The following is a 21787-nucleotide window of genomic DNA, read 5'->3' on the forward strand; positions in this document are numbered from 1 at the left end:
AGATAATAAACTGTGTTTGTTGCAAGTGAAGGAGAGGGATGGCAACTAGTTTTCCTGCCATCCCTGTTCTTTCACAGATTTCCACCTACTGCATACTTTCTTTGCTAGCATATTCTTAGGCCTGAATTGTGGTCCATTGGCTTCTGGCATGAATTTGAAAATGTGTTGGTACAGGTTTTACCAAAGGACATATTTATGGAAATGAAACTCAGTTCTTAGGTGAAATATAGTACCAGAGGAAGATGGGAGATGTACCATAGAAAATGGCAAGTTTTGCTTTAAATCTCAGCCAAACGAATATTATGGGAAATAACTCACCTTCTAATAAAAAGAAAAATAAGGACTCTAACCATTGACTATTGACATTAAAGTGAGATTTCCCGCTATCATCAACTTCAAGATCAAATTAATTCTTTAAAGCTAATAAAGCCAACCCTGTTTTTTAAGGTTCCTATTAGCAATTGCAGCTGCTCCAATTCTGTTTAAATCCAGATCTCATTTTATTCATCCATGCATAGAATGAGGCCAAATCCTTGGGGACAAGAGTCCCAGGGAATAACAGATTCAGTGAGCCAGCTGTACGTACATCATTTCTAATCTGACAGAGCAAGATAGGAAAATTAAAAAATTAATTTTTGTATTAAAATCTTGAAGTTTAGGGATCTTTTTATTTCATGGATTTTAGGTGCAATTTATTGAGTGCACATTTGTTTTTTATAATACTTCACATAATATCTGGTCAATGGTATACACAGCATCATTTTTCAGGATTCAGAAACAAATCATTTAAAGGTATTTGTACATCATTACATGCAGATACTCATATCTCCATTCACTCTGCTTTTTACATACTGTCAGGTCACACAGAGAATAAATAACATTCAAGTAGCACTCATTGGTTTTGCCATGCTGCTTTCCGACCTGCCTTGCTAGAACTTCAACAGGGCCATCACAGGCCTAGCCAGATACAAGTAAAGAAGTGGTGTTAACTGTTAAAAAGAAAGTACCGTCTGTAAATCCACAGCCTAGTAGTGTCCAGAAGCCTTACCTTAGTGAAAGCCTTTTTAAAAGCTTTTTCTCTTTATTCATGCAAATGTGTTTTCTAAGCATTTCTTAATCTTATTAAGTAATAAATTAAATTAAAATTCATGATGATGGAAATTTGCTCTTCATTTTCAGCTAGACACTCCAGCAAACGACACAGCCTACAACTTAACAAAACTACTAGATCTTTAATTTTCTTTTTAACCAAATCCTGCTTTGTTCAGAGCTTTTGCAGGAAAAGGCAGAATAACACAAGCAGGATGTACTATGTGCCCCTACTTAGGAAAGAGCAGATTAGATCTCGAAGGATTTGTTACATGCTGCTCAGTGGAAGAGACAGTCATCTTTTTTTTTAAAATGAACTAATCATCCTCATAAGGACCTTAAATTCCCTAGCCAGTGGAAAGAAGCATGTGCTTAAATTACTTGGATAATTTCCCTCTCTGCTGTTCTCTGGAGCCGTCTACTTCTCTGCACTGATACAGTCCACTCAAAGTCTATGGACTACAAGCGGGCCATACAACACAGGAATATTTCCAAAATTACCAAAGTGATTAAAAGAGGAAATTCGAAGTATTGAGAAACACCAGTAAAATAAATTAAGTTCTTCCAGAAAGACTTGAGCACGACTCCTCCACCTTCTTCTATTTTTTAGTGTCACTGACACTGAAAAACACTTGGAAAAATCTATGGTCATATAAATACAACTCTTCAGGCAAATGCTTGAGGATTGTAGGAATGGTTTTGCACCTTAGCAGCCTTTATTCCTGTACATATAAGAGTTTAAATGCCACCCAAGCATATAGTATTGAATAAATAAAAGTATCTTGAGAGGAAGGGAGGGAGTGGAAGAGTCTAAGAGAAGGATATGATGAACATCAGAAAATAGCTTTCTGATTAAGATTATACAGCAAAAATTTAGAATCCTTTACTTGATATAGTGCATTTTGGAGCTGACTAAAGAAAATATCTTTTAAAATAATATTAAATTGGTCTCAAAGACATTCCCTAGAGATCTCAAATTAGACAAACTGTCCCCTAGAGGCACCTCAGGAACATAACAACGAGCAGCCGCTAGAACCGCTCTCCTGGGTCAGCCAGCTCTCCTGCCTCCTGTCACATGGTTGAGCAGATAGCTAGGCAGAAATACGGTAACTTCGTGTTATTTCTTGTATTTTAAAAACTGTGGTAAATTACTATTGTTAATATATGCTAGAGAAAAACAAAAAAGAGAAGTTTGAAAGCAGGTGTTTGGGAAAGCCCAGGCTTAGCATTGATCAGAGAGCTACAGGTGACACTATGTTAAACATTGTTCCAGGTCCAAAAGTCTATGTTTCTTAAAAATCTATGTCTCTAACTATGTTCAGAACTGTATGACTCACCATTGTTTCAGGAGTAGCTAAACTACCACCTGCTTCCATAAAATCTTCTGCATTCGGATGAAACAATATATTTTTTTGAGAGAAGAGCTGTCATTAAAACCTCTTAACCTTCTCAGACCAAAATCTAGTCTCCAGTTCTCTGAAACAGAACCATTTAAGTCAGTGGGCTTTCATCAGTGCAAATCAGAATAGAATTTGTCCATTAGCATGTTTAAAGCATTTGCTCACTGCCAGAGTGCTGCCTTAATTCACTTTTCTGAATAAACTTCAATTTCAGCACTGAAAATCAATTTAATATTGTGGACAAATTAAATTATTTCAATAGAAATGTTAAGAAACAGAAAGGGCTAAGTAATTGCAGGTGAAATATATCTAAATAAGGATGTTATTTATGTTTGAAACTTCCAAATGTGTGCTAAGTGTTTGTAATAGAGAATATGGCCCATTCTTGGCACTAGGGATTAGCTAGCTCTGCTTTGGTTGAACACAAATGCTGGGAATCTGCTAAAGAGCACCAGTTCTAGCTGAAGAATGATGTGAGACCCATCCCACAGAAAGGGAGGAAGAACAAACAGGCTTTCTCTATGCATCATTATGAATGCTTAAAAGATGAAGTGGAATTTGTGGACTTACTGAGTGAAATTATTTTTTTTCTGATACCAGAGTTAGCTGGAGAGTTGGTCCAACAGTTTATTTGGATGGAAGATTAAAGCTTTTTTTGATTATCTGGATGGCCCTATTCACTCCACTTAAAATGAAAACAGTCTGAGAGATACTAAGTGATGTGGTTAGAGCTGGTATTTGCTTGGAAGTAAGTGAGATCTAGCTACTATGTTCAAGAAGAAAGATAGAAAACCCTACTCTCCAGAATGAATGTAAGAACTAATAGAGATGTGATAAAAGGGCATGACAAGCAGCCCTAGAGAAAGACAGAGGTTATGGCAATGTGAGCAAGTGGTGACTCTTTCAAAAAAACACTCAAAATCAAACAGCTGGAACTGCTTTGCTCAGCCTCACTGATGTTTCATCTAATCCAGACTTCGCATGAAAGTTGCTTTACCTGACCCGGGTTTTGCCACAGGTAAAGCAGGTAATGGCTGTGTATATTGCAAACTAGAACTGAAGGTTAATGTGAAGTGACTCCTAGGACTCAGGTAATTTATCGAGTGGTCTGTGTTTGCCATCTAGTGGTATAAAGCCAAACTTTTTGTTCTGATGCGTGGGAGCAGACAAGACTGCTGAAATCCTTTTGTCTCAGCAGCAGACCTCTCCCATGCAGAAATATGACTGCTTCCAGGCAGGTGGCAGTGGCAACTGTGGTTAAAAGTATAACTGGCCTTTGAGGAACTAGGGGCAGAAATTTTGCAGCCCTTGGCCCACCAGATCTAGGACTAGATCATTAGTGAGTTAGCAAGCATTACCCACTAATTGATCCATTGCACCTTTTTAGTACTCTGGTCATTGCTCTGGCCTTTCGATCTTACAGGTCCAGATTCTAAGAATATTCAGGCACCCAACTTTTCACTGCTTTCTGTGAGAATTCAAGCAACTAAATACCCTAGGAATTTGAGATTTTGTTCTAACAGCTTGTAAACCACACTTGTAAAAACCTCAGCCAAGGGCCCTCCAGATTTCTAGCGGCATCAGCTACGCTCTACAGCATCCCTGTATGAAGACATATGATTATCTTCCAACCAGGAGACCTACCTACAAATAAATTAGCAGCTCATAAAAAATTGTATAGAGAATATATACCATTCTGGCAACGGAACATATATACCTAAACATAAGCTTTAAGACTAGTTTTCTCTCTTAAAACATTTAAAGGATGTGTGAATAAAGAATTAAGTAGAAGGATTAACTTTATTTCTCAGTTATGCCATACAGTAAATATAAGTCAAAGAGGATGCATTAATAGGAATGTATTTTATCAGAAGAAATTATATACAGCATGATATCTAACTGTACATGTTATTTACCTGGATTTCTTGCTACATAGTTAAGAAAATAATAATTATATATTGGTTTTTTATCAGTATTCAGGAAGTTTAAAGTAAGTCCCACATCCCAGCTAAATAGCAAATGTTTTCAGGTTTTACTATAAAAACATAGCTAGGAATTAAGAGCTGGAGTTTTCATAGCATCTCTGTGATTCAGGAGCATCACTCAGTTTAGCTGTTCCTGGGATTTTCTCTCCTAAATCTTACAGATTTTTTTAAACCCCTTTCACAAGGCATAATGAATGAAAACAAAGCAATACAAATTATATAGAGGACAAACCCCAGATGACTAAAACAAAGGTTAATTAGATCGAATTAACTGTACTATGTAGTGTTAATCATATTAACAGGAATATGATTTTGAACAGTGTACCTATACAATAACACCACATATATATTAAAATACGTGAAAGAAATATTTCTTAAAATGACATGCTGTTAGCTATGGTCCCTCCTTTTTTAAAAAAAATTATTGAATCTTCTGTTTATTGAGCAGCTGTTGCTATGTTCACTCATTCATACATCCACTCATTCAACTGTTTAATTAATTATGCAATCAGTTGTTCACTGAGGGACCATATATGATCTATGTTTTACAATTGACCTCAAAGAGTGAGGCAGCTGAATGCATCCGATAGAAAATAGAAAAAGGCATCGCAAGGTTCACAACAATTATCCAGGGTTCAAAGCCAAACACTATTTCTTCTAGTCCATTGTCATATTCTGGGCGGCACCCAAATGCCGGTGGTATCCAAAGCTGCAAGGAAAGAACGCAAGGCCAATATTAATCAGCAGCAATATGAGGGACTAGCCCTTAATGACTGTGACCCAACAGTACTGCAATTTGGTTTCAGAAATCCCTAGGAAAACCCTCCCTATTGCTACTGGGGCACACAGGTGGAAGAGTATTTCAGCTTCTGCTGCTGCTACAGTTTTTGTGCTGTGTCTAAAACAAGCCTAGGCTCCCAGATTCCATGTTTAAATAAACTTTGTTCCCCAAAGGCACATTCATTTATTCTTCCAGAAGAAGTAAAATTTACTTGCTACAAACTATAGAACCATGTAATTTTAATATACTTATCAGGCTTGAAAGGTTGGGAAGCTTTTGGGTATTAACTTGTGAACTATGTTCAAAATATCTTACCGAAAGATTGCATAGGAATAAAAATGCAGCTATGTTCTTCAGAACTCTCCTCTTGTTGTTAGTGACTGAGTTTCTACTGTAAAATGAGAAATCTGAGGCTGAATGCATGACCGAACTGTTTTCCTGACCCCTTTCTTCTTTGGCACCACCGTTTTCTCTCCCACAGATACTGCCCTCGAACAGGCAGGGCACCTCTCCGATCTCATGAGCAGCTCTGCCATTGTAGATCTCTTTGTATGAGGGGGTAAGTGATAAAGTGCTCCCCCGCGATATAGTCACTATTCGAAGAGTTTTAATATCATCGTTCACCTTTTCCTGCTCGCGATGTATAGATTCAATGATAAAGAGGTTCTGAATATATTTCTCAATAATAACCAGGACAGAGTAGGGCAGGTTATACCATGTGTATTTTGGATGAGCCTGGGCACAGATAATGGCGAGGATCGAGCCCCAGGAGAGGAGCCAGGACCCTGCAGCTGTCCCCACCAGCAGTTCTGCATCGAGTTTTCGAGCCGGATTTTTTGAATTATCCAATGATCTATCTTCCAGTCTGTAGATGAGAAGGGCAACAATTCCAGCTGTACACATGAGAGCCAACACAAAGATGGCATGCAAGTAAAACATAGTAAGTGCTAACTCGCTTTTGATTTTCGAACGTCCAATCTGAATTAAATACACAACAACTATGGCTATTGTGCTAGTTAACACAATTAGTCCAAAAATCATTCCAACAGTTATGCCATGGAATTTGAATGGAGTTTTGTGTTGCTGGTGGTGCTCGACTTTGCGGCCAATGTTCTTCCACAGGACATAGAGCATCGTCGATGCTAGGATGTGGTACTCTATATTAAAGGGGTATAGATAATATATTCCTTGAGAAAATATTGAACAGAGAGTTGTTGTTGTGCAATTGCATTGAGGTGCATGATCATCTAAAACTAAAGGAGAAGGAGAGATTAGTTATGTGCATTATAAGGATTTCTCATTTAAAGTGAATAAATAAAACATAAATAATAAAACATAAAAGGTAAGATTTCAGTCAAACAACACATCATGCCACCCAGTTAGCCACCTAAGAAAGGGTCTCATCATTGAAGTCATTAACCTAACAAAGCTTTCGCACACCCACTGGAGTATTATCTCTGACTTCACTGCTCAGCCGCTGAGCAACAATCACAATACGAACGAATGCTGCACCAAAGAGCACCAAACTTCAGCAGGGTCTTGGTAAAAACAGGTTTTATACCATGAAATTCCAGATCTCAAGGGCTTTGAGTCATCAGCCCTTCAGCTTAGAAGGCTTTTATATAAGCCCAGGGATCTGTGGATCAGATCAAGAACAAGCTTAACAAGGAAAGGGCTCAGTTCTACTCCCATTTTTAGTGTGGTTTCTGATACCGAAACCACTTTATTAAAAAGTTTTTTATGAATAAGAAAGCGGTGAAGTAAAGCACAGATACTTTCACTCAATGCCCAAGTATAGTTTTAAGGTTAAAAAAAAATTAAAAATCAGTCTTCCCCTTTTGAGAGGAACCTATGAAATCATCATCTCTCTGCAGTGCAGTTACCTGCCTTGTAAACCCCTAAGACACCTCAATGAACAATTGCTTGCATTTGTAAAATAAATGTATTTAATGTGTATTTATAACCTAAGCAAATAATTTCAGAAATCAGAAATTTCCACAGTGGCAGAAAAAAAAAAAAAGATACTTATTTTCACAATGTGTTTATTTATAAATATATAAACATACATGCTGAAGGGCACATTTTTAGGCACTGATCTTAAGATTTGTACCTGGAAGTTTTTCTTTTTTTTCCTGTAATTTTAGAAGAGAAGAGGAGAGGAGAAAGTTGGTACTGTTTTGTCTCAATCACACACTGTTAAGAGATGAAAATAAATGGCTTTTGCAGTGGATTGTATGTTAATGCCAAACTTGTCTGGCTGATCATTTCACTCCTCGTTTCAGATGCCACTTCTGACTATTCATAATTGTGTAACAATTCTGGCAGCAGAATAATAGCAAATAATATATGGAAACTGCTTCCGTTTAACAAGCAGAAATATCAAGAAGAGCCACTAACTTGTGATTTGCCTGCTCTCTGCTAATGCTCCATGATTATGAAATCTCTGAACTATCAATTCAGCCACCTGATTATTAAGGGAAAGTAGCCAGTTTCCATAGATGCATCTAAAGGGTAACACTTGCAAATAGATTTAAAATTATGGGCATAATTTTAGACATGGTTATATTGAAAATACTATTTTACAGATTTTAAAATTAAGTTTTCACTTACATGTGAACTTTGGCAAGAATTATTAAAAATGCCTACAATTTTTCAATTATACAGACTATAAATAGGCAAAAAAGAAATTAATTCAGGTGTTGGCTTTGTAGATGCAAAATCAGGAGTTTTTAGGATATATGCACTACTGAATTCACTGGGTGGGAAAACATACATTTTGCTCTTCAAAAGCTGTCTGTCTTTTCCCCTGTGAACACAGTCAAAATTTATCAGCTGTACTGATAACTTTTCATGGGAAGAAAATTACTTACAGCTGCTGAGAAATTCTATTTTCTCTTTAAAGTTAAGCACTCCTAATTTCCCTCTGCTTCAGTGGTGTTTGAAAGCAGAAGGCATCCCTAGCAGTTATACTCAATGTTTGTTGACTATAACTTGCACAATCTTACCAATGGAGAAAATGGTTTGTTATAAAATAAGAACCACCCAGAGCAAAATATTTGTCTTGTAAAGCAGCACTAATGGATAACCCTATCGCTCTGAGCCATTCCACTGACCACAGGGTCACATGCCACGTGTAACCACTCTCCTGGGAAGGATCTGCAGGATTATCCACACTTGTTTTGCTATGAATAACTTACATAATAGTAAACTGTTTTTAGCACTGCTATGTTCAATTTACTTCTATGATTTACTAATAAAGGGGCTCCTCAGTGATGTTACTCCTCAAATAAAATTTTTTTTAAAATCTGTTTATTTGTTTGGAACTTCCAGTAATTGTTTTTCTTCTGGTCCTCATCTAAAGGGGAGATGAGTAAAACAGAAAACTACGGCCTGAATCACCTACATGATAATGATCATATAACACTTTAGTTGTGATCTGAACTGATCACATATCAGGTCACTACCATTTGCCTGGGAATGACTATGGTGACATAGTCATGGGTGACCCAGCTCCATCGTACAGTGACCCAGTATTTTGTATGAAAGCTTGTTAGAGCAGGAATTCCAAAATGTATCAACCCTTTCACTTACCTATTGTGATGTTCCCAAAACCAAGTGTGATTAGTCTTTCCTTATGTTCATTCAGTTGATGTTTTGACTCGGTTAGCACTCCATTTGTCCACAGGAGTAAATTTGTGAACACGGAATGGATAACCCCAAACCTACAAAATAAAGTAATTATTGAAGGAATCTACACAGTGTACACCTCCATATATGTTAAATAAAATGCATTAACTTTCTGTAAACATGCTACGTGGCACTATTTAGTTGTCAGTGCAGGGAAAATAAAATCATAACCGATCTCTTTAAAGATGTCCCTCAGCAGAGCACAATGGATGTTAGACTTCCAAAATTCTACAGAAACACAATGGCTTACTGTATTAAACCATTAATACCATGCTTTTATTATTTGTTATGCTCTCTTTTGTGATGGTTGTTATTCTTTGGGCTGGACAAGCATCATGTTCATGACAGTGACTGAACAGTCTTAACAGGGTTAATTGTTTTGCAAACCGTATTTCACAGCCTTCTGCAGCACTCCTTCAGACTCACTGTGACTGGTCTTTCTTTATTGATACCACCACCTTCTCTAACTTCTAGTCCACGCATTTTTGTCTCCTGGAGAGAGCTGAAGCCAACAGAGGGCTTTATCCCATTCAGGCTACTGGTACAGCGCGGGTGGGTCTCCAAGTGTTTTTGAGACTCCTGGTTTCTGACAAGCCAGGCGTTCTTCTGTACCTGAGGCTGGTAATGTTCCTTCACCAAGAAACAGTTCTTTATTACTGCACTGTTCTCACTGATAGACTTGCAGTTAGGGATTTTTAAAATTCTACTGATGAACAGGGCTGATTTCACCAGCTGACATCGCAAGCCTTCTGCAGTCTCTCTCATCACTGGCATGGGGCTTGAACACTTACCCGAGAGAGCAAAACAAAAGGAGAACCTTCTCCACAAATGACGTTTCTGAGTAAATTTCTTTTACTTCCTACAGAAATGGGTCAGCTCATTGATAATTTGAGATGAGTATTTTAAAAGTTACCACGTTTGTTTATTTATGTTCTCTGTACAGGTAATCTACATTAATCCACCTTCTCACAAAACCAAAAATACATCAGAACTGGCTCTGCTGCCTCAAAGACGAGTCCTCAGTTCTATAAGAAATGTATGTATGCAGCTGTTCAGAGGACACAGCACTTACACTGCAAGAACCAAGTTCTGGTGTCAGAAATGTGCACAACCCTCACCAATTTGGGTATATGGGATACCACTGGGGAGGCAGTGAATTTGCATATCTGCATCTAGTTCCAAAAGGTGCTTTCCATAAAAGTCAATATAAAATACCTCATATATATTGCACTGACTGCAGGTTGCTAATGCAGATTCCCTTCCAGTATCTAAATAAAGAAAACATAATATAGACCATAGGCCTAAGACACATACGTGGCGCCTCCTTCCTTCAATAAACACAAGTGACACTGAAGTATCATACATTGCCCATTTCCCTCTCTCATGATAAAAACATGCTTATTCTGTGACTGTTGTATGTTATAAAATACAGGCACAGTTTAAATAAGATAAAAATAACTCAGACTAATGATTATCTTCTCACTTGGGTAAATGGAATTACTTTTTTTTATATTAACACAATTAAGAGGAGAATCAAACTCTGTAAATGTTTTCCATGTCCCTCATACAGTAGGTGTTAAAGCACTGTGCAGACCTACACCTATTAGCATTCCAGATGAGGATCAGATCCACTTTACCTTTCAAGTGTTTTGAAAGACTGGATAACGTCCTTTGCATGACACCAAAGAAAGTACACCTAAATGAAAGGAATACAGCAAAATGTCATTACACTAACGAGCATGTGTGATGCTCAAAAAGGAAAGTGCATCTGTAGATGGGAACTCTGATGATTTAAACTGAGGTAGCTCCATCTCCACGCATGTGAAATAACTTATAATTTCCTCTGATGTTCACCCAGAACTTCTCTGGCATGATGAACCTAAGATTTCTTGTACGCAAGGTCGGTGGCTCAACAGCAGAAAGTCTCAGTGTGACTCACCAAAATATCTGTGGCTATATCTGGAGAGGCTTTTATTTCAAAGGAAATAAAGCTACCAGCTGTGGTCAGCTCTATGATTGCTGCAGGGAGTGATGATGCTAAGTTTGAATAATTTATTAAATATATGAAATTCTAGGGAAGGAGAGAGATAAGTGAAAGGATGCCAGAATTTATTAATAAAAAAAACAATGGACATCCAGGAAGCAAGAGAAAAGGTTGTATTATCAGTGCAAGAGACAACCACGTCAGGAACACATCCATTTGAACTCAAGTATGGTGCAGAAAGGTCAAGCTGGAGAATAAAAGAGAGAGAGAGAACAGTATTGAGTTAGCAGTTAAAGGGTAAATAAATATTAAAAGTGGGAATATCTGTTTGTGGGGGGATAATGGAACTGGTACCAAATGGAACAAAACTGGTTCTAAATGCTGGTAAGCGCAAGGAGAACAATACCAATATTCCTCAGGGACGTTAGGGTGAAACTGGGAGTCCTGCTTACTCAGAAGCGCTCCTAGGATACTGAACTTGACAGTAGATGAACTATCAGGAGAGAAACGGTCCAAAAGGTTTCTCTTAGAAACCTGCCTGTTCTGATGTTCCAGAAATGGTCTGAAAAGTGCAAAGAACTTTGGGTTCTTCTTCAGCAATTAGAGTAACTGGAAGCCCATTTTAGCATTGTGCCTATTACTGTAGGCACCCTACGCCACAGCTGGCATTGTCCAAGACATTCAGTATCTGTTTTTTGAAAAAGCTAGGAAAATGCAATTCTCCATGGGCTGCTTGCACCACCCAGCAATGACGGGCTCATTCATTCCTCTAATGAAGCGTTTGTCAAAAGGAGGTGTGACCACTGTGAAACCCCAGGTGTAGAGACTAAAAAGTATCATAGAGGTTTCAAGTGAACTCAGACAAATTGAAATTAGCACCTTAGTCTCATCTAATGCCATGTTCAATTTCCCATTCTGGATAGATGCAGTAAAACCTAACAGCAGATGTGAAAGCATTCTTCAAAACTTAAAAACCATAAGTTTTGAAGATCTGTTCAGACGTTAGAGTCAAGAAAGTGGGGGGAAATAGGAACAGAAAAGTCAGTAAGGTAAAGAAATAGCATAAAATCCAATTTTTGCTCACAGTACTCATTGCCTCAGAGGGACTTCTGCCTGCAAAAGAGCACAATGCACAGCTTGTCTTGGAAGGGCAGGTGCGTGTGAGTTCACTGTTTGCACAGGTGCAGCACATATATATTTATTAATTTAATGGCACATGTGAGGACGCCTCATTAGAGTAAAATACAACAGAATCTGACACATATTCTGTAGAAAATAAATCCTTTGATTTTTAGATGACACATAATTAGGGATGCTCTCTGCTGTAAAATCCTGTGATTCAAAGATCTGAGATTTGTCTTAGGTAAGAGGTGTCTGGCAAATTACTTTTTTATTTTTTCTTTGATTGCTCAGGCTAACATTCAAGATTTCATTACTTTAAGCTAAGTAGATGATAAATTCAGCAACATCGGGTGATGTAAAATTTAAATTAGAAATCTTATTCCCTTTGTTCACCATTGTTATACACCCTTTCTTCCACACTCCAGTTCACGGTAGCTGGAAACCTTGTCAGCTCAGGGTCACTGGATGCAATGAAGAACGCTGCATGCAGCTCGGCAGTGAAAAAAGGCTTAATTTCTTTGGTTTGTTGTTCAGAGGCAGAGCAGAGAAGTTGCAAGGCACGGAGAGTGGATATTACAAGAATGTGAAATTAAGACTATTTCAACCAAATCAGAATTTCACCCTCAGAGAAAAAGATAGAAGAGGTCAGAGTTACTACTTAAATTTTGCTGCTTTTTTTGTTACAGAAAGCAGGAAAATGTAGGTTCTTCAAATGCTCATTTACATCCAACCACAATTGCTAGGAAAAATCTTTCTTTCTGAATGACTTCATCATCTTGGAAAATGCATTAAATGACCTGGCTATAACTGAGTATCTTAGTCGAGTGGCTTTTTCTTTCCTCCTTTCCTACAAATCTGCTGACAGAGGCTCACAGGAATTCACGTGATAAACAATCACCTATGGAATATCACCATATAATACAGACCCAAAGCCTTGAAATAAACAAGCAGCTGGAATATTTTACCGGAGTCACTGACTGTGTGTGCTACTGTGCAGCCACTGATAAGCACAGCCAAATGCTTCTAGAAGGAAAACCCATGTTCATTTGGCATAGGAAAGGTGTGCAAGTATTTTATAACAAGCTAAATACATGGGGAGGGGTTTGTCCCTTTGAAGTATCAGGCCTCCACCCCTAACCACAATGGGGCATCAGGATAGACAGATTGAACTGAACTTCTGTGGCAAGTCCTACCTACAGAAATAAGTAATTGTCTTTAGTCAGGTTGCTCATTTCAGCCTGGAAATTCTGAAAGTTACATACGTAACTTGAACTGAAAAAAACATGTAACTTCAACTATAGGAGAGCATTTCTTCGTTATTTCTTTTCTGAGCCCATGTGAGTTTTATGGCTGAGCAATTTCAGGTTGCAAAGCCTGAATTTACACATTGAAAGGATATACATGCACAAGAATTTAGCCCTCAAAAGTATCCAGCAATATGCTTAGAAATTAAATTAGTGTAAAATTCACTGATGATGAGAAGATAAAAGATACTTTTGGTAGGAAAGACAGACATAAGATAAAACTGCAACCAGTGACCTTTACCTGTAAGATGGTGTGCACGGCATGTGTAACAGGAAAAATGCCTTCAGTTGGTGGTAAACAGTTTGAAAAATCAATATAATATCCAATTTTAAATGAGTCCAGAATTAAAGTAATCACTGCAAATAATGTAATCCCACCTACAGATGAAAAAGATATTAGAAAAAGTCAATGTACAGGTATACTGTCTAGAGACAATCTGTACCAATATGCTAAAATCTGTTTGGGGAAATAAAAGCCGATCAACATCCATGTTCTTGTTTAGGGAAATAAAAGTAGATCGAAGTTCATGAAGGTAATTGACTCCATGTAATCAGCCCCTCGCATTTGTGAAAGCCTCTGCCCAATATCTTACGAAAGCACATCCCCGTGCACGCCTTGCACGGTCAGTGCAGAGGAGCCAGTCCAGCAGCGGCCGGGACCTGGAGACGCTCAGCACCTTGCAGATGGCTCCCAGCTCCCTACAGGGTCAGCCTCTCAAGTAACGGTACCACTGAAGCGGCCATGCAGTGCATGAATTAGCGCTCTATACAGCCACACAGCGAACTATACAATTCCAGGGAGGTGAACAATCACGTTACAGTCTCCTGGCCGAGGGGCTCGGCCGTGGGAGGTAACACAATCACTTGGCATGCCTCCCCCGTGGTTCGGGAGGTTACGCGTTAGCTCAGAGACAAAAACTACACTGAGCGGTACGGTTTGTTCTCCTAGAAAGGAACAAAAAAAAAACCCTAATAAGTTTTTCTATGTATGGATTTCATATCCTAAAGAACTTTCAAAATACATATTTCGGCTTGTTTAATTTTTTTTTCTTTCAGGAATGTAAATGTTTGTTACAAACTTATTCTGGAAAGGTGTATGGTAACACAATGTATATTATTAATTTCTGGGTTTGTACCTCTATGACTAAGTGCAACTGGCAATAAAATTACTGAACCAAACTCTGAAGTATTCATTTGCTTGGGTTTTTTTTTCTCTCTAGGCTTTTATTCTAGCAAGTTTCCACTGGATTTAGTTTGGGTTCATTTGAATTAAGACCAGATAAAAATCTATGCATGGACATTAACTGGACCTTAAGATACAGATCAGCATCAGTATCTTAATCTTTCTTTGTAATTCCTCACAGAGAAAATAACATCACCAGTGCTGACTTTGACGAATGTTTATCTTTTATAAGGACCCACAACATAATTTCCTTATAAGCACCGCATGTTCCACTTGACTTGTGTTAATAAAATATAACACTGATTTAATAATTTATTTAATACATTTATTATTAAAGTTGCATTGATAAAAGTAAGTAGAAATAATAAAAATGCAATGTATTTTTGTTTATTATTTCATTGATCTTTTACAATTAAACAAAAATAGATTTCAGAAATTTTTTTAACCACAAGAGTATGAATTCCAGCAGGATTTTATGTTTCTGTTTTACAATCTCTCTATAATAAAATCAATGTCAAATTATTGTTGGAGTGTAATTTCTACCAAGCGGCAGTTTGCCTCCCCCCAACTTTTGCCCTCATATTTCAAAATCTAAAACCTCTACTCTGTACTTCATGCATGTGTATATTCCCATACATTTTTTAATTTATGCTTGTTATGTCAGCTAATTTGTATTATTTCTAACACATGTGAGAGGACTGGAGCCCACATTTAAATAGATGAGCCATTTTTATTATGCATAAAAGTAAATGGCATCACAAATGCAAAATTCTAGGCTACTCTTTAGATCAAGTGATATGTTTCCTTCCGTATTTAAAGAATTTAAATTATTCTAAAATAAATTAGAATTGTTAATTCTTCTCAAATAACTTCACCTGAGGTAACTGGACCTGCTCTGAGCAAGGTGCTGGACTAGATGACCTCCAGAAGTCCCTTCCTACCTAAATTATTCTATGATTGATTCTGTGATTCATGTTTTATTTAGAAGGTATGCAGTAAACTCAGCCTGTTTCACTTTGTCTGGAAGATGTCAAAGATGACTTGCTGTGTATTCTAAGTGTTTCAATAAGAAGGAAAATACTATCTTCTGAAGCAAAAAGATTATAACAATCTTCCCAATTACTCTACAGTGAATTGTTATGCCTGTGTTGACTTTATGGAGTATTTTAGAAAGGTATTTAATTCCCCATTCATGACACTAGTAAGGTAATTTTCCAATTAATTCATGGTGCAGGATCAAGCCCTGAGGAACTGCTTTAGTGAAACAGCAATGTCAGAGCAAAATGTGTGGAAATGTATTTTATAATGTAAAAGTTTGGCATCCTTGCTTCCATCACTCATGAGAGTGGCTCAACAGCACAGGATCACAAGGGACTTGTTAACTAGAAGAAATGGGAAGAGGGAAGGGAAAGGAAGGCAAACGCATCTTAGATTATTGATCTGCCTCCTGCACCATATCTGCATCTTGTCTTTACAGGGATGGCCTGTACTGTCGTTCCACTCCGTCTTGCTTGTATTTCACAAAATTACTCTTTCAGTTGTATAGTTTTACATCAACGTCCAGCAGACCATCGGGGGGGACGGGGGCGGGGGCGGACAGACACATGACACACACGCACACAAAAATCCCCAACCAACAACAAAAAAAACCCCACAAAGTTTCTTTTACATTTGAGCATTTTAGTTTATGCCTTAGTATCTCTCTTCATGTTTGCTTTACCTTCATCAGAGATTTGGTGGGCTTCAATCTGTTCCCATTAAAATCAATAGTTTTGCCATTGTCTTCCAGGGATTTGATTACTTTATATGGCTCATTTATTTTAATGTTCAATTATTTAACTTATTCAAATTATAATCTGTTTCTGGCAACCACTCAGGTGACCACACTGTAAGCATATGCAAAGAAAATGTCCAACACATGTTTTTAAGGGGCTTCAGAAGAGAATTATTGTATTAATTTGCTTAGGCAAAAATCAAAGCACAACTATAATGCCCATACATACGGTATGCTAATGGTTTCCATGTTAACTTTTCCTGATGGAAACCTCAGTATTATATACTAATACTAAATACTAGATATATATCAGTAATTCTAAATGATGAAGATCATTCTACTATTTTGCTATTTCTATTTGAAAGTTAAAGAAATATTAAATGATTGTTATTGTGCATTGAAAAAAATCGGGCTTTATTTCAAATGGGCATTGAAACCTGCATCTTAGGAAATCAATAAGAGGATTTTCAGTATTGCTAAGTGCTGGCTTAATTCTTTCTATTAAACATCAAGAAGAAGAAAGCCATAATGACACAGTTGTGAAAATGCCACCCTAAACTTAAAATATTATCTGGTTTTAAATAATAGACAAGTTAATGCAAGCAGGAGGAATACACCAGTGGAAGCCTGCCAAGAGCTTTGTAAGTTGACTAGCTGTCTACACTGTAAACAGAAGCTGTGCTGCTGGAGAACGTGATAAAATAAAGCCATTTGTGAAGCCCATTGATTTTCTTTTGAACTCTCTGTCTCACCTGGCTGAACTTCCAAGTAATGGTCAGAGACCGTTCCCTCAAAGAAGAGTGTACTCAGTGGAGTAACATTGTCAAGGAAAGGACTTCCTAAACTTCCTTGTGATTACTTGCGTCAAGATAACTGACTAGCACACAAGTGGGAAGACAACTGTGCTCTAGGGTTCACACAGTTGCAAAAATGCTCAAGGAAACCTTTCTGTGAGCAGTTCTTGTAAACTATTTGTCCTTCCAGTTCTGTTAACTGTGTGCAAGGACTCAGTTATAGGAGCTTTTTGTTAAGTCATTCTTTTTCAAGGTTTGTCATAGCAAAGTGCTCTAAGTAGCCGGCCACCACCGCTTTAACTAAAATGATATTCACAGTCTGAAGGAAATAATGAAAATATATTCAGTTTATACTGGTTAATACATGGACATTTTCTCCAATGATGAGAGCAAGGAGATACTCTTCAAAAGCAGCTGATAGAGCTAGTCAAAAATTGCAGAGTGCTTTCTGTGGAAAGACTTGATGAAAATTTGTCCCCGCCTTGTCCTCCTTTCTGGACTTCTAGTCTTTCAGATAAAAGATTTCTATGATAAAACCACTGAGGCAAAGGAGGGCAAGGGGGATCTTGGCAGAGGAATTGCCACCTGAGTTTTTCCTTAGCTCAAATAAGTTTGCTTTTACCAACAGAAGATAAAGGACTTGTACAGGTTTGTTGTTAACTACAAGAAACGCTTGAGAATAGGAAAGTGTAGGTCTTTCCCTAAGGGTGAATTTGTTGAATTGCAGCCTAGACATCCAAGAGAAGCGGTGGAAGCTGCACCACTTGAGAAGCTAGTACAAAGAGCCATCTTGTGCTGGTAAAAGAAATGGATAAGGTAACCTAGTAGTTCATTCCAGTATCTTATTTCTAAGTTTCTGCGACTCCTTATATCCTGTAGGACAAATGAAATGCTGTGAACCCTGTGCCAAAAGAAAAAGGGCAGGGGTCCTGCTGTACTTACCCATGTTAAGCAGTATTTATTCCATACTGAAGAGGGGAAAGCTACCCTCTGAGTAACAAAAGCATAGCTTGGTCCAAAATGGGATCAAATTAAGCCTCGCATTAATGAATTGCAGGAGGTTGTAAGCCATATAAGCTAATAAATGAAAAAGGCCTGAGAGCTGAATATTGTTTTGGAAAATAGTTTTGTTTTGGAAAATAATTAAGGAGAACAATTCAACAGTTGGTACATGAACTCCATACGTTTCAGAAAAGAGTCTGCAGACCATGGCTGTAAAATGTTAGACATTAAAAAACAAAACATTTTCCCTGAGCAATTCATGCAGCGTAATTGTTAACAGTTGCAAAGAAAAAGACAGGCAAGCACTGAGACTGAGAACAAACAAGACTTCCACAACACAACCTAATCAGGTTTTAGATGTTCTTGGGATTTGCATTTGGATATTTCATTAGCTGCTGCTGTTATAATTAGCTGTTGTCCCGTTGCCAGGAGGACTGAAATAGTTTTTGGAAAAGCTGTCTTGTACCACTCCACTTCACACACTTACTTTCCAACCTGTCATTTGCAGTGCTGAGACTGGAAAAGAGGTCAGTAAAACCGGGCTTGCCTATTACTCTACACAGTGCTGATGTGGGTCGTTTCTTTTTCCTGGGACCCAGAAACAGCATTCCTGTCACTATGGCTCTGTGATGTGCTCCCCAATCACCTTCTCTCAATACACCCTTATATCCGTACTCCCATACGCCCCCGACTCTGCAGATAAGGGCCACCACATCCCACCGCTACTCTTGCAAACTTGTGTACCTTTCCTACAAGCTAACGCTAGCTTTAGCTTCCTTGCTTAAATGTTTTATGAACTAATCTACAAACTGATCTGGCCAGGGATTGTGTCCTCTTCTAAGTCCAGATGTTTCTAAGGCATCACTGCACACACATAAATGGGAATCTCTGACATACATCAGTATAGAGAGCACTCGAGGACCTTTCTGACTGGTACTAACCTGAAGTAAGTTGCATTCTATTGCCTGGAAAAGGTGATAATTCCTCTGAGTTGCATGAAACCAACATAATTGCCTCTTCCATTAGCTATATTTTATTTTTCAAGTGCTACCAAACCAGCCTGGTAAGGGAAAAACAGCACCGGTGCTTTCAGCACTGTAAATGGTAGGCTGGAAAGAGAGGACATTTAGCAAACAGCTTTCCCATACAATTTCCTAGTATGTTCAGCTTATGCATATATTTACTTTAGAATGCACTGCATGTGCATTAAGTTCGTGAATACCAGGATGCCTCCTGGTAGGGATGGAGAGGGTAACAAAGCGGTAGCAGAGAAGGGCGACATCACGGACGTCCCGTGTGTGGTACCACCCTGTGCACCATGGCCTGTACTTACACTTCAGCCAGCGGGCCCCGGCGTGTGTGTCCTTGTCCCGGATCAGCCTCCTCTGCATGCAGCTCCTGCAGAGGTACCACAGCATCCACAGCAGCTGGATGAGCATCAGCGTGATGAGGTAGGAGAGCAGGTGGCTCTTGCTGATGCCCACGGCGTGCACAGCCCAGGCGAAGGTGAGCAGCAGCCCAGCCAGGAAGAGGTTGATGCCGTACTGGCTGCTGAGGATCTCGGCGTTTTTCTGCGGGTAGCTGCCGCCGGCGGAGGGGGAACCGGCGCCTTTGCCCATCTCCCACGCCGGCGGCCGGGCGCTGCGAGCGGGCGGCCCCGGGGAGCCCCGACGCCTCGGCTGGCCCGTCCCCCGCGGGCGGCCGGGGGCGGAGCGGGGCCGCCGGCCCCCGCCGTGCCCGCCCGCATCCCTGCCGCCGGGCGGGGCCCTGGAGTCCCCGGCTGCCCGGGGGGAAGGTGGGCTGCCGGGGGGCCTCGCCCTAGGCTCAGCCTACAGCCAGCGTCGAGCTTAGGGCTGTGTGGGGGGTGTTGCAGACCAGTCGGGCGGTGGCAAATTTACCGTACGTTCAGTAAGTCCCGTCCTGGCCCCGAGCATTGTAGTGATCACGGGCTGGAGCAGCAATGACTGCGCTCAAAGTAGCAAAGGCTTCGGCAGGAGTTAGGTCACTTCTCATTTATTCATCTTTCCAATTTTTATAGGCATTGTAGGTATTGACCTTTTTAAATTTAAACCGCTTAGCTGTAACTGTGACCTATGGCAGTAAGACACCGGCGCGTTCAGACCTCAAGATCTGGAGCACCAGTTGGTTGTCACAGGGGCCGACAGGAATTTAGCCCAGTGTAAAACACAACGTATTTTAAATGGTATTTTGTTTGCGCACAATGCAAATTCTCTTAATTCTAGGTATTCAGGTACGTAGCCATAGCTTGGAGGCCAAATACCAAGACACTGGTTCTTCTTCTGGCCAGGCAAGTCTTACATTTTTACCCTGTATCTGGTGGTAGCATATCAAATATCCAAAGCATTGTTTTTCACAGCAAGTGACCTGTGTCTCACATGAAATTAAGCTGCTAATTCAGCTACATTAAAGAAACAAAATGGGAGAAATTGAAAGACAACATCTATTTTACTCCATTCCACTAGCAAAACTTGCAGAGGTTTCAAGCTTTTCTGCTTCTGAAGCCAGAAATGAGTAAAAAGAGTTTTTTTCTTAAGTACCAAAGGACATTTCTGAACTTATATGCCAATTTCTGAGGTTCACATTCCTCTTAAAGACAGAGAAGGAAAACAAAATGGCAGAAGGGTGGAATGAGTGAATTCTGTACAATCCCGTTTAGCTAAGCGTAATGAAGTAGTAGCCCATGTCCTTTATTCATTTTGGCTTGTCCTCAAGAAACAGGTATTTTAAGCCATCGACAAATTTTTGTTTTGAAAAATGCAGTTAACTGAAAGCTAGCACTGTGTTTCCATCTGGCCCATAACAGCAGCGTAAGTCAAAAGCATAACCAGCCAACCAGTTAAGGCTTCAACCACCTCTAGCTCAGAGCTACATCCATCCCTTATCTGAAGTTTATGGAAATGCCACGTCCTACTTTCATCTTGTGTAACATAACCTTTGAAAAATAACTAAGGAAGATGTTTTCATTTTACAGGCCTTCTATGGGTAACTGTGATAAATAATCTTCACTGTCTGGATTATTTTATTTCAAGATTATTCCAGAGCATCCCTTGTCACCTGTGAAGAAAAGCTCTTCAGTGCTGGTACACGTTCTCCTGGAGTGAAATTGATGTAAGTGGATACAGAAAATACCTATGGTGGTCTGTAGCCAGCTAATACATTCAAGCTCTGGTAGAGGTAGGGATTTTGACCACCTGATAAGAGCTTTCAGGAAACTATTAAGACACCTCTTTCTGATCTCTTGCCCTAAGTTCTTTATTTGGTGGTTAGGAAAATAACAAAAGCAAGGAGTTCACAGAACTGGAAGTGGCAGTAGCTTCCTGTCAGGTTGCTAATTACAGCAAACATTGTTTTAAATTTTCACCAGATGTGCCACTACTTCCTTTTGAGCATGTAACTGAATGAGTACTGCATTGGGCAAGCTTTACTGAAAGACTTGGCAGGACTTCTGGATGGTGAGTACATCTACCTGGGGTTTTCAGAAAAAGACATCGAAGCAGTCAGAGGGCAAACAGCTCTCCGAAGTCATACAGAACGGTATTACACCTTCAGTAAACCCAGCTGAGAGGTCATGGAAGACAAACGCACACCAAGCCAAGTACAGTATTTAAAATCTACATGAACAACTATTTTCTAGGCAAAACAATGGGCTGACAGTCCCCAA

The 21787-nt window shown here is 39.2% G+C and overlaps 1 protein-coding gene across 1 annotated transcript; it reads right to left on the minus strand.

The window, feature by feature from the left end:
• Window positions 1-4272: 4272 nt before the first annotated feature.
• OTOP1 (otopetrin 1) lies at window positions 4273-19796 on the minus strand. Its single transcript, XM_075092461.1, has 6 exons — window positions 19439-19796; window positions 13594-13730; window positions 10580-10638; window positions 8847-8977; window positions 5571-6508; window positions 4273-5183 (listed from the first exon to the last, which is right to left on the minus strand). The coding sequence occupies exons 1-6, from the start codon at window positions 19722-19724 to the stop codon at window positions 5013-5015; spliced, it is 1722 nt and encodes a 573-aa protein (XP_074948562.1). The 5' UTR covers window positions 19725-19796; the 3' UTR covers window positions 4273-5012.
• Between the last annotated feature and the right edge of the window lie 1991 nt (window positions 19797-21787).

The sequence above is a fragment of the Phalacrocorax aristotelis genome, chromosome 4 (assembly GCF_949628215.1).
Source record: "Phalacrocorax aristotelis chromosome 4, bGulAri2.1, whole genome shotgun sequence".
In the NCBI taxonomy this organism is placed as follows: Eukaryota; Metazoa; Chordata; class Aves; order Suliformes; family Phalacrocoracidae; genus Phalacrocorax; species Phalacrocorax aristotelis.

Bases quoted from the DNA above. Each gene is read 5' to 3' on its own strand.
- OTOP1 (XM_075092461.1), bottom strand. From the start codon at position 19,724: ATGGGCAAAGGCGCCGGTTCCCCCTCCGCCGGCGGCAGCTACCCGCAG. The intron at 6,509-8,846 runs GTAAGTGAAAGG...CTTCTCCTTTAG, and splicing joins TTTTGGGAACATCACAATAG to TTTTAGATGATCATGCACCT. The intron at 5,184-5,570 runs GTAAGATATTTT...CTTTCCTTGCAG, and splicing joins TATTCCTATGCAATCTTTCG to CTTTGGATACCACCGGCATT.